The sequence below is a fragment of the Colletotrichum tamarilloi genome (genome assembly GCF_030869305.1).
Source record: "Colletotrichum tamarilloi strain Tom-12 chromosome Unknown Scaffold_174.1, whole genome shotgun sequence".
Classification (NCBI taxonomy): domain Eukaryota; kingdom Fungi; phylum Ascomycota; class Sordariomycetes; order Glomerellales; family Glomerellaceae; genus Colletotrichum; species Colletotrichum tamarilloi.
Window position 1 is genome coordinate 1 of NW_026849557.1, and position 12,384 is coordinate 12,384.

Genomic DNA, 12,384 nt, shown 5'->3' on the forward strand with positions numbered 1-12,384 from the left:
CGATCCCAATACGAAGTTCGCGAACATCAGGGATATCCATCGGGCTCAAATCGAAGCGGGTGAAAAGGAGGTTATCACGGCTGAATCCAGCGACTCTGAATGCCCTAGTGAGGCTGGCAGCTGTATTGTAGTGGGTGTGGTTGAGGATCAATAGTTAATAGTAATGAGGAGGTTGGGTTGTGATCCCATCGTTTTTGTGGTGCCAGAAACAGGGGGGTGCCAGGAAGTGGGTATGTTGACTTAGTCTGTCGGTTGGCGGCAGTAGGCTGGGCAGCGGTAGAGGATGAGGTTGAGGCTGCAGCAGGCGTGGGAGGGGCAGGGGCGGGAGTTGGATGGTGTTGAGGAGCGGTGATAGTATGAGGAGGAGTAGTTTGGGGAGGAGGAGGAGGAGCGGCAGGGACAGCGTGGTGGTGTTTGGTAGGGGTTTATGTAGAGGGTTGCTGTTGATGTTATGGTTGGGCGGATGTCGCACGACATTGTGTGCGTGTGGACTTTGTAGCACATCGTCGAGGTTCTTTGATAGGTTGGGGCAGGAGGCCGATATTGATGGTTCTTGGTCTTTGAAGGATGGAGGGGGCTTTCGTCTTCGTGATGGCGATATGTGTGCCGAGTATCTTAGATATGATGAGATCTGTATATGCTCGAGAATACGGAGTTGCAGAAGAGCTGGTGGTCAGAAAAGGACATGAAATGATTAACGCCATGGTAGAAACGGGCATTCAAAGATTTTGTTCCCATTTAATCTCTTATTTCCCTCCATGCGTGGATGAACCATTCTGGGCCCTCCGCATTGGTGACAAAGGATATGTGTTCCGGTAGAACGTTATTCAAGTGGCTTTGAAAGAGTGGCCTTTTACCGCCTCAGTGAAGAAGAGTAGCTAGGGTGAGTGAGAGTGAGGGTGAAGGTGAATGCTTCTTTGTTGGCTTGAACAGTCTACCCTGGTCGTGTTTCTCTGCACCACCCACCCATACCCCTCTTGACAAGAGTTAGGTAGACAAGCCTGTCGGAATTTGAAACATATCTCCAGCCCCATTCCTACCTGGTCGAATTCTCTTTTCGAGGAGAGCTTTGTGGAATCATTCTTTCTTGGAAAATGACGAGGTGCGGTTCTTTTTGATGCGCATCTGCGCCGCTTCGCTTGCTGGCATATCTCCGTCACTCCCATGCTATTTTTCCAAAGATTATCTCCATTCGAACGACCTTCCATGTGATAGAGTATGCTATGCAGGCGCACAATGGGACTCTGTTTATGCCTCTTTAACAAGAATGCATTTCGCTTTTCCGGTTTACACGTGATATCAAGATGGCTCCAGTAGAAACATCAAGACCTCATCCCTGTGAGCTGTACACCATCGCAAGCTCGAAAGTAAGCCACACCTTGACGTTCGTCTTAACAATTGGTCATGGGTAGACTATAGTAGCGCTCACACACACGATGGCATTTGTGTACGCAGACTTCTTGGGTTCGGGCCGTTCCATGATTAGGGTTGGAATCCGAAGACCAACGGCCCAGCCAAACCTGCAGATGCAACTCGATCGTTTGAAGCCTGAGAACCTGGATGTGACCCCCCCCCCCCTGTTCTTGACTTGGGCGGCTCGGCATTAGTTCAGGGTCCAAACCAACGGAGCCGGAAAGCATGAACTCGGCTCCCTCTAGAATCAGCCGGAAGACTCAACTGTGAAATGAGATGAGGCGGAGAGAATGTCTATTGTAAAGAATTTTCATCGCAATAATTTCTTTCTTGATTGATTTCCTATCTTTGATGACTTGAGGCGTTTCTTCAGCACTTCCATTTTAAATCTCTGAATTGGGCTCATTTATCTCATTTCCCCTTCAATATCGGCAGCCTCGAATATCTCGAACTACGATGCCCCCGACAAGCAGAAAACCAGGGGCAAAACTCCCCAGACCTCTTCAAAGTACCAGAAGCCTCCCTGGCCAAATCATGTGGCTCCCACCCCAGCATCAAATACCCGCCGGCATCGACACCAGCCTACAAGAAGGAGCATATAACCACCCCGTGGTCATCATGTCTAGAATTCCTTCACCCGAAGGCCTCGTTCAGATATTCATGGTACGTTTCACTCATCCTAAATTAGGTACTCCGGATTGCATGCTCACCGTCCCCATAGATCACCTCCATGGGCTCCCGCGGCATCGCGCAAGCCCACAGGCCAGACTGGGCCCACTGGCTTAAATACGTGCCCATCAAGCCAGCACAACACCCGGCCATGCCCGACACCCAGCTCTGCTTCCCCGACAATTGTCTTCCGCTGGCGAAGAATTCGTATGTGAATATTCGGCAGTGGCACTCTGTGCACCTGGAGGCGTTGCGGCCGTATCGACTGAGCGGTGGTGAGCCTCCTATTCTTGGAGGAGCTTCGTTTAAGAGCTTGAAGGAGGTTGCTGCATTCGTTGATCTTTATGATCCCAACACCTCGAAGAGATTGAAGGAGGTTTCTTCGTTTGATGATCTCCATGACCAGACGGAGAGATTAGAGAAAATGAAGGAGTCTGAGAGTCGGGATGGTTCTGGCCCTCTGCCGGAGATGGAAGACTTGGAAGTTGATCTTTGGGAGACTGAGCAGTCTGATGTATACATCAGCTTAGCTAGCCTGATGTTGCTTGTACTTCTTGCGGCGGTCTTTCTTCACCTGTATATCAAATCAAAGGTATGATCGATGGTTGAGCTCAGATGGACCTATGATTCAATAGCTTTATCGTACCTTGGTTGCCTTCAACTGAGTCATTCTCATCTGTAAATTAGACTGAATCCCATGCATACTCTCGACGAGATGATGACTTCAGAGTCTGATCTTGAACCTCAATGATAACACCCATCCGCCGAATATAGGCTTGGCTCGATGAGGCTGAGAAGTCTGTGATACCTGATAAAACAGATCCAAGTTTCGTTCGGATTGAGGCTAGAAGATCCAGACCTTTTGGAACCTCAGCACAAGGGTAACTGTATCCGGTGAAGCCCTCGTCTTCGGCAGCTCAACCTCGTCTCATCTTCTAATAGCACACCCAATCCAGCGAATGTATCTCATGGGACAAAATCCCGGATGAGCAATGTTTCGACAATCAGGTGTTTTCAAAATGGTGGACCATTTTGAGAGACAGACTGCGTGTATTTGACGCCGGTTCAATCTGGCCTAGTCTTACAAAAGCTGCCAGAGAATATACCTATCATGTTCTAGAAACCCCCCAAGACACCGCGCAGCATAGCTATTGTGCCGACTATCCATTTGCTTCAACTGAGTCGCAGAGACCATGCCTCCATCACGACAAGTCCTTCGTTCGGGCTTCAAATCTGACCATGTTCGGCGTTCAAAATGGCGTGGCAACTCAAACCAAGCATTCGGAACTCCGAACCTGCTCAATGCAGTCCAACAGCGACCCAAAACGTGATTCCTACGGCGCACCAGAGACATGTCTCTGTTTCTCAAAACGCAGATAAGGCGGAGGTAAGAAAAAAAGGACCCTCGCAAACGTCCATCATCCCCTTTTACGAATTCGACCAGAGGAATCGCTTCATCACACGCGCCGCATCACACACGTCGCATCACCACTTTGCCAAACCGTTGGCGAGAAACCACTTTAGCGCCGCTCCGCAATCGTATTTGAACGGCAATTGCTGCACTACGCGGCGCTACGCAGCCGTTAACGTACACACTCGCGCGAACGATGGTCCACGGGCTGTTCCCCTTTCGGCCTCAAGTGAGACATCGCACTCGCAGCTCTCGCACTCGCCTAGCTAGGCGGCTCCGCTGTGAACGTGGGCGAGACAGATGCGTCATTCGCATGTGTGTTCTCAGTTCTTGTGGTGTACGAGACATCGAGAGACTCTCCCGGAGCATGCCATTGGCCGGGATCAGGATGTTCTTGTAGAAATAAGGGGTTGGGAGACGTGCCGGGCCAGCCTACAAAAAGGGGGTCCTCATCTCCAGCTGATGATTAGTTCGACAGCCGACACTCAGAATACCTATCAAATCACTTTTCATCTCACAGCCATCATGACGGAATACAAGCTCAACATCAAAATTGACCAGAACATGGTTAAGAAGTTCAAAGCCGGCGGTCTTAGATTATGCCTTGGCTTCGGCTTCGACACGACTGCGCGGCCTGGGTCTACCAAGTTCAACGTCATCGGGTACTCTTCAGGTATGAACTTGAATGGGAACCCTCCTCCTTCATACCTAGGTTGAAGTTCGACTAATATGAAGCAATAGTCTGCGCTCGAAACTTGACTGTGTCATGGGTAGACGATTACTCCATTGCAGGAACAATGAGCGCCTTCTCAAGCGGAGGTGCGTTTCCTTTTCTTTGATGATAGCCCATCTGAAACTGCTCAAGACCATTTCCTAACGGGAATCCCAAACAAACAGTGAAATTCGACGTCGCAACAGCCCAACAGCCCATCACGTTTGGCGAATCATGGACCCTCCCACCAGACTGGACCGACGGCGTCACCACCATGGACGAGACCGCCCCCGCCAACGGCTTCCTCTTCAAGAACCTCGCCTCCTCCGCATCTGCAGTCATCTACAAGACCGTAAATGGAATCGAGGCTCCCGTCCACGTCAGCCAGTTCGGCCCGCTCCCGCCCGGCTCCGAGACGCTGACGCCCAAGCCGCTGGCGGCCGTGTGGTTTCAGCCGTCGGCGGAAACAGGCGCCATGGTAGACAAGATCCACGATTCTTCGCTCAAGGTTCTTGATTTTGAGGATGTCACGTCGCATGAGATTGAGTATGGCCCTTCTGGGTCGTGGACTGTTGTTGATTAAGGTAGTGATTATCAGTGGCTGGGATGAGTGTTGAACACCAGACTGCAACTAGCGGTTCAAACATAGCGTGCTTGAGATGGGATGCCAATACCCCAAATAAACAGACTTCAGATGAACGTACTCATTCTTGGCGTGCAAGAGACTATCGACTGGGGACGTGTATGCCAAATTCCGACCGTCCTTGTGAGATCTTTTTCTTTTGCTCTTGTATGTACAACGAGCCATTATTCCCGATTATGTCTTCCTCTTTCCCAAATCCATAGTTGATTACATGATTTTATAATCAACCTCCTTATTGAGTTGAATGTGTTGGCGGCCAGTGCTGAGCTGTGGCTACTTCGACAGGACTGAGTTTTGTGTTAACGGGTGCGGGATGCAAAGTTGCTCCGAAGAACAAATTGAAAAATGCTTACGAGTGTCCACCCGAGAGGCACTTTCTCTCATGCAACAATTTGTCTGGCGCGCAATTCAACCGTCGAATACGCGGCTGTAGAAAGGGGCCCGGGGGTGGATATCGGGTTGACGATCTTCGCATTTCCCGGTGTACAAAGTTCACAACCCCGTAAAAACTCGAGTCATAAACCAACACCTAAACACAAGCGTCAAGCCAGCGTTGTTAATATACTGCGTAGGACGTGCACAACTCTAAAAACCGAGATACGGGTCCCTTTCTTCTTTTCTTTCCGAGACCGAGGGCAGATGGTCCAATTCTATTAGGACATTTTGTACGAAGTACGGGTACCCCGTAGGGCTAAGCGTCAGTACGAACTCCACTTCATCTAGAAACCGAAGGCAGGGCTGATATTTCGTAGTTACGAAGTAGTCTTTTCTCATACCGCTCCTTGTGATCAACACTTGGACAGTATGGAAATCGACGCTAAGCGTAATATGTTGCGGGCAGCAGACTGGCAGCACAGCCTAGCATCATCAAATTGATTGGGGACGATGCCGGGACTCCGGGCTGTGAAGCTTGCCTGACCTCGTCGGCTTGAATACCTCGCGATGTTCGGTTTTTCAGACTATAAAGACCACAGCCATTGTCTGCTATTCTCAGATCTCATCATCATCATCAACACAGTCACTACAAACTCAACTTGGACACTTTCTTTTACAAATCTACATCAAAACCCACCAAACTCCACCAATCAAAATGCAGTTCTCCACCACCTTCACCCTCGCCATGAGCGCCATGCTCTCCCTCGCCGCGGCGGGCACCATCCCCGCCGGTGACGCCAACACCGTCTTCCCCTCCCAGCTTTGTGGTTCCGGCTACGCCTCGTGCGGCAAGGCTGGCACCAACGGCGACGGAGGATCCCGCTGCGCGCTGTCGTGCACTTATGCCGGCGGCCCTACCTCCACGGGCACCTGCCAGTGCCCCACGGGATACTATGTCGACACTTGCATCAGCGGTGGTGCTTACAGCCGTCGCCACAAGTGCAACTAAGTGGTTTCAGATAATGACATTCATCGGTAAGCTTTTGTCCTTGTCTATGTACGGGGTTTAAAGGCCAGAGCTAATGCTTATCCAGGAATCAGAAACAGTCGCAAAGCTATAGGCTAGGACATATGATAGAGCTGAATGGTTATTAAGTCCCTTGGAAATGATGTCATAGCTTTGGCTTGTTAGATGCCAAGAATCACTTGCCAGGAGCATATCAAATACAAACTTTTGCTTCACGAAACCTTGCATTGACTACTATGTCTCTTTTGTCATTGTCTCCGAGTTGCAGAATGCTATAATCAACTTTTTAGTACGTTACGACTACACAGCAGCACTAGACTGTCAGACTAGCTCCAGCTGTTTCCCAAGAGCCTGGATCTATGATTTGAGACTTAATGGCCTCATTTGACTGAGTTCAGTGTCTCATGACAATATTCCTACACTTCTGGATACGGAACACGGGATGAGAAGTCTGGAGCAAGCAAATGTGCATGCAGACCTGTTTTGTTCCAAGGTAACCTTAGGTCCACATAAGATGGTAACTCATAAGACAGTAGCCATCATACAGATAACTCTCTCAGCATACCAAACCCCCTTTTACGCGCATTCACACGACCCCCTCACTCCTTTTTGGGAGGGTTCTTCGTCTTACAGCTAACATGAAACACCGCCAACTTAACGATCCCCTCCATCCCCCTCAAAAGCCCAATATTTTCCTTAAACGGCTCCGTCTCGCGAAATTTCATATGCGCATCCACGCTCGGCCACCCGATGAACGCAGCAAGCAAGTTCCCCGTCTTCCCATCCTCATCCGTAACGGGCACATCGTTCTCGACGCTCCACCCGTAACTTATCCCCTGGAAATCGGGGCTCGTATCGAGCGCCTTGGTCTTGAACTCCTCCAGCTGCGCCGTAAGGGTCTCTTTGGCGGCTGAGTCGAGGTCGGACGGGAAGAAGAGAGTGAGGACTTCGGTGACGGGGGCCGTGGAGAGGATGGTGGGGGGCCAGACGGAGGGTGTGATATGTTTTATGTAGCCTTGGGTCCAGTCTAGGTAGGGGCCGAGGGCTTTGCCTATGGGGGCGTGGGTGCTGTGAAAGAAGGGGGTGAGCAAGTGAGTTGCTTTGACACAATGAAGGATCTTCTTCTCATGGCATGAGTGCGTTGGTTGACTTACTCGGTTTCACGGTAGGCTAGGTGCTCTTCCACCGAATCCCAGTCGAGGAAACACCACGACTGTGCAGGCTTCTCGATCGAGCTGCCGTAATATAAGCTTCCGGCGCCGGGTTGGCTGACGGCGAGGTCCAAGACGCGATCATAGAGACCCTCCTCGTCGGGGATCGTCTTGCCAGGCTTGATGGTGAAGTAGGAGAATTCAGTCACACCCATTTTGACAACTTGTGATGAGGAAGTGGCTTGACTTGTAGATGTAGTCATGAATGAATTATCACGGGATGTGTATATCAAACTAACGGCCCAATTGTGCGCATCTATCGTCGTTTTATATCTCGCCATGAGCGGTGGGTCTCATGTGTTTGTAAGCCATGTTAATTATGTGAGATGAGGTTTAGCGTTGATGACATCAGCCTGGTTCATCTTAGTTATCTTTCTGCGCCGCGGAGTGACTGGGCAGAGGATTGGTCGTTGGCGGTGGAATATGCGCGAGACTGTGGGGTTTACAACCAACACGGAAGATGCCCTGGTGACTCACTTGAGATCATGTCGGTCTAGAACCCAAGAAAGAAGTTGCAAATTTTTGGTGACTCAATTGAGATGGTTTTGTGTGTAGCGTAGAGTCTAGGTTCTTGGAAAAATCTCCGCCTGGCGATGGTACGGTTCGTTGATCTTCAGATGATGGGCCGGGGCGTTGCAGTTACCATGCACTCAAGATATGGTTGACAGTTGGTTGCGAAGTAGACTTTGCTTCGAATCCCTTCAAACCAATCACGAAACAGATCCATTTCCCGATGCTGCTGCGCCTTTCCGCGAGACAATCGCGATAGTATTATGTTAGAAACGGAGATCACTGGCTATTTGGTACCCTGACCATTGATCCAAATCTTTTCTCGTCTCCAACCTTGCAAGCTGCGGAAAATGATCACTCGAAGCGAGTCAATATGTCGCTCACGTCTCAATAGCATCCAACTTCTCGGCCGACGTCCCGAAGCCAAGCCCCCATGACAGGACTCACAGGAGCCGCATCTCCCTCCCCAAGCAACTCAAGGGGAGAAGAATACGAACAAATCCCACCACACTCTCTACCAAGCACCCCAGCCTTCCAAGATCAAAAAAGGGAGGTTCTCCCACGACGTCGCAACCCGCGCCGCGCTCCTCAACTCTGCAATACCTACGATCCCCGCAGGCCGTTTCGCTATTGGTGTGGCTCGACGAACCCTGAAACCATCCCGTCTGGTGTTGTGGTTGAGACAAGGACCAGGGGTGCTCCTCGGATCTGAAGCGAAGGGGGAAGAAGAAAGAAAGAAAGAAAGAAGAGGTGAACCCCACCATTGTCTCGCATCCAATCAACCCACCCACCAACTTAAGTCGACTCCCTCTTATGCTCTCTCTCTCTCTCTCTCTCTCTCTCTCTCTCTCTCTCTTCCCTATCTCAAGGTTTGAGTTGGCCTGTCATGTCTGTCGCTAAAAGGCCAGTGACACTGGGTCATCGGGTCTCTTATTCAGATGGAGACATGGGGGTAGGGGTATGGGTACAGGGAACCACAAAATAGCCCGAGACACAAGCGGCTCAAAAGTAGGCCGTCAGGGACAGCCTTACCGCATCGAGCGACGACCCGACTAGCCTTCGAGACTCGGATTGTTGCAAAGAGCCTTCTCTTTTCTGGACTCTTGTCAGTCTTGTCTGCCCTCCGACTCTGCAAATATTACCATGGTCACGGTTCAACTGCCGCGTGCATACCACAAGTCGCCAGGTACAGCCTCCCTCGACAAGGGATACACGCTTCGCGCGGACTCCTTGAGACTATGCCAACCTAAATCCTCTTCCCCTCCGTCTTCATCCCCGGCACCCATCATCCGAGATTTTGGCTCAATGCTTGACAGGGCTCATGGTCCCAGACTACCATTTCCTACGGTGACTGACAGTTAAACCTGAGATGATGGGAAATCATGAGATGGTTCTTTCATCAGAGTAAGTTGAGATCACCCAAGGTATGTTTCTTGAACTCATCTCCCAGAAAGCCTTCGACCAGGGGAACAAGCAAAGCAAACCACACCAGATTCCCGCAAAATGTGACAAGAGCAAGTTTTGGCGATGTTTAGACTTGGACTGGGGACCGATCCATCCCGCCCAGCTCAGCCCAGGCACAGGAAACCTAATACCGGCCCTATGCTTATTTGCCAAGCAACCCACCACCGTAACACCCACCCCTGCTCTGTCTGCCCTTGCTCTCTTTCCCCTTGTGATGTGATGCGATGTGATGCTTAAAAGGCGATCATGTCCAGTCCTTCCTCGCCTCTGGTTGTCTTGTTTCTAGATCGATAGCAGCAAGTTAATCGTAACCTATTCGTTCTTTTTCTTCTCCTTCATACAGTCCTTCCGGAAAGGCATTCGCTTCGTTTCGTTTCCAACTTTTGCATTACTTCCAGAAAGCACCTCTCTCTTCACCAGACTACTTCATAATCGTCACGATGCAGCTCTCTCTCGCCATCATCGCCGCCAGCGCCGGTGCCGCTCTCGCAGGTAAACTCCTCCCGTCATCTCACATATACCAGAGTATACCAAAGAAATACCAAGAAACTAACACAACATCATCACAGCCCCCCAACTCGCCCCCCGCCAAAACGCCTGCTTCATCGTAGGCAACACCGTCCTCCCCCAAGAAGTCTCCGACGCCGCCGCCTCCCTCGAGTCCAAAATCACCTGCGACGCCTCCAAAAAGACCCTCTCCAACGTCCCAGACGTCTCCGCCGGCGGCGTCACCTTCTCCTCCATCAACTTCGCCGACTCCTCCCAGACGCCCCTCGCCTTCGCCCTCGACAAGTTCGCCACCACCGAACCCCTCGCCTCCAACGACCTCGCCAAGTTCCAGAACGAGCTGGACGCGTACGTCGCTACCGAGGCCGGGATCAGGTCCGTGGGCGGGAGCCTGGCGATCAAGGTGCCCAAGTTCTTCCTGTCGATGCAGGTTTCGAGGATCCAGACGGCGCAGGGGAATCCGCCTGCGGCTGCGGGCCAGCAGGTTGATCACTTGAGGGATAAGGTGCTGAAGAACGCGCCCAAGGAGAGTAAGGCTTTGTTGGATCAGGTTACTGCTCTTGCTGCCAAGACGACCTAATCTTTGTCATATGCTGAGAAGATGGTGCTTGCGCCTGTGAGGCTGAGGCATAAGGGGGAAAAGGAGGTAACAAGTTTAGTGGCGGGAAGTAATGTGAATTGGAAACAAATCTTTTTTATTCCCTAAGTGTCATTTCATCTCAAAGTTGAAGAAAAAGAGGTTTAATACATGCCGCTTTCTGGGCGTACTATACAGGCCATTGTAGGCATAGTATTAAAAACATGAGGAGTGGGGGAGTAGAGGAAAAGAAGAAGAAAGGATGTTCTCCTTCTTTTGGTGTCCCAGTAATCGAACCATTGTATCGTGTCAAAACGCCGCCGTCGAGTGGAAACCCGTCAAAAACACCATAATCGGACTCCCAAGTTATACACGCCGCAAGCAGGCAAACCTGCCTACTCTCATCTCGGTAGTTTGTTTCGTTCGCCTTCGCTTCGTTGTTCTTCGTCGCCCCCTTATTGCTTTATTTCTGCGCTTACTTCTGCGCTGCCTGCTTCGCAAGCTGCTCCTGCTCGCGCACCTCGGCGCCAGAAGCACGCCACCACACGTCGCCTCCCCATCTGATGAGCCGCTCCGCGGCACCCAGGGGCGTGACGGCGGGCCGGACATCGAGGTAGAAGACGGGTTCGCCGGTGGGTTCGGGCTCGCCGGAGTAGTAGTCGATGACGTATCGGATTTCTTTTTCGACGCCGCCGACCTTGCGGGAGACGAACCAGTCGTGTCGGTCAAAGGGAGGCTCGGTTCTGCGCGAGCATATTAGCATTCTGTTGGATAAGGGGTTGAAAGGTGAGCGAGTACGCACTCAAACTTTGATGGGTAGAGCCAGCCGGCAACCTGCCACATGACAGCCTTGGGCGTCATATCCTTTGGACGCCCCTGGAACCGTATGAGCGTCGGGGGCGTCTCGCTGCCGTCCTTCAACCTCTCAACCATATCCTCCGAGTTCTCCTCGCCGCGCTTGCACGCCTGCCAGCCCCGGTACAGACCCTTGCCGAAGCGCTCCTCCCAGCTGACAATCTCAGCCCAAGCGCCCTCGTTCAAGAAGTTGTGCACCGAGACCATAGATTCGACGGCCGTGATGTCGGTATCGGTGTACCCCTTGCGCAGGAGGGCGTTGTACATCTGCTGAGGAGAGGGATACTCCCAGTTGCCGTCGCCGGAGCCCCTGGGTATCGTCGAGGGCTCTCTCTCCGTGGGCAGCGCGACGGCCTGGTTCTCGGCGGGTGCCTGGGAGATTTCCTTGAACATGTAGTTTAGGGGGTTGATTTGCTGGAGGAAGCCCTTGGACTCGGCGGGCTTCGGTGCGTCATGGGGTACCGGGCATGATGCTGGCGGTGCTGCGGCGGCGTGCCGTTGATCGTGGGGGACGGGGCACGCTGAGGGGGGAGGAGGAGCTGCTGCTGCGTGGCGCTGGTCATGAGGAACTGGGCAGGCGGAGGGAGGAGCGGGAGCGGCGGGCTTCGCGGTTGTTAACGCATCGGCGGACTTTTGGTGCATCGGGCAGCTGGGCTGAAAGATGTTAGATGATGCCAGTTGTTGGTTGGCTTGGTGGTTGAACATACAGGAGGAGAGCCGGACGGAATAGCGCCATGAGGATGCGACGAGGCGAACGTCGCGTGGACGGTTGTCGCAGGAGCATCGGCCCAGAACCAACCCATGATTGTACAGTCGAAGAGATTAGGTAAAATAGATAAGTGGTAAGAGAAAGTAGGGTATTGTACAAGAAGGCAGGTTGAACGCGACGAGTACGCGGGTGAAGTGGTGAAGTTGGTTGAAGGTATCGCGAATGAAGCTTGGGAAGGGAAAAAAAGATTTACGGCTTGGGTGACGGAATCGACGATAAGAGAAAAAAAAGGGCGTGGATA

At 51.8% G+C, this 12,384-nt stretch overlaps 6 protein-coding genes across 6 annotated transcripts; 4 read left to right on the forward strand and 2 right to left on the reverse strand.

The window, feature by feature from the left end:
• Positions 1-1,947: 1,947 nt before the first annotated feature.
• Positions 1,948-2,680, forward strand: CTAM01_15700 (uncharacterized protein; the record flags this gene model as incomplete). Its single annotated transcript, XM_060531694.1, has 2 exons — positions 1,948-2,076; positions 2,135-2,680. 2 exons carry the CDS (start codon positions 1,948-1,950, stop codon positions 2,678-2,680), a joined length of 675 nt encoding a protein of 224 aa, XP_060373701.1.
• Positions 2,681-4,018: 1,338 nt separating this feature from the next.
• On the forward strand, positions 4,019-4,788 carry CTAM01_15701 (uncharacterized protein; the record flags this gene model as incomplete). The annotated part of the gene is made up of 3 exons (XM_060531695.1): positions 4,019-4,166; positions 4,235-4,312; positions 4,391-4,788. 3 exons carry the CDS (start codon positions 4,019-4,021, stop codon positions 4,786-4,788), a joined length of 624 nt encoding a protein of 207 aa, XP_060373702.1.
• A 1,150-nt stretch (positions 4,789-5,938) lies between these two features.
• On the forward strand, positions 5,939-6,232 carry CTAM01_15702 (uncharacterized protein; the record flags this gene model as incomplete). The annotated part of the gene is made up of 1 exon (XM_060531696.1): positions 5,939-6,232. The coding sequence occupies one exon, from the start codon at positions 5,939-5,941 to the stop codon at positions 6,230-6,232; it is 294 nt and encodes a 97-aa protein (XP_060373703.1).
• A 617-nt stretch (positions 6,233-6,849) lies between these two features.
• CTAM01_15703 (uncharacterized protein) lies at positions 6,850-7,664 on the reverse strand (the record flags this gene model as incomplete). Its single annotated transcript, XM_060531697.1, has 2 exons — positions 6,850-7,318; positions 7,405-7,664. 2 exons carry the CDS (start codon positions 7,662-7,664, stop codon positions 6,850-6,852), a joined length of 729 nt encoding a protein of 242 aa, XP_060373704.1.
• A 2,211-nt stretch (positions 7,665-9,875) lies between these two features.
• On the forward strand, positions 9,876-10,522 carry CTAM01_15704 (uncharacterized protein; the record flags this gene model as incomplete). Its single annotated transcript, XM_060531698.1, has 2 exons — positions 9,876-9,927; positions 10,005-10,522. The coding sequence occupies 2 exons, from the start codon at positions 9,876-9,878 to the stop codon at positions 10,520-10,522; spliced, it is 570 nt and encodes a 189-aa protein (XP_060373705.1).
• A 472-nt stretch (positions 10,523-10,994) lies between these two features.
• Positions 10,995-12,177, reverse strand: CTAM01_15705 (cytochrome c/c1 heme lyase; the record flags this gene model as incomplete). The annotated part of the gene is made up of 3 exons (XM_060531699.1): positions 10,995-11,262; positions 11,322-12,028; positions 12,082-12,177. The coding sequence occupies 3 exons, from the start codon at positions 12,175-12,177 to the stop codon at positions 10,995-10,997; spliced, it is 1,071 nt and encodes a 356-aa protein (XP_060373706.1).
• Between the last annotated feature and the right edge of the window lie 207 nt (positions 12,178-12,384).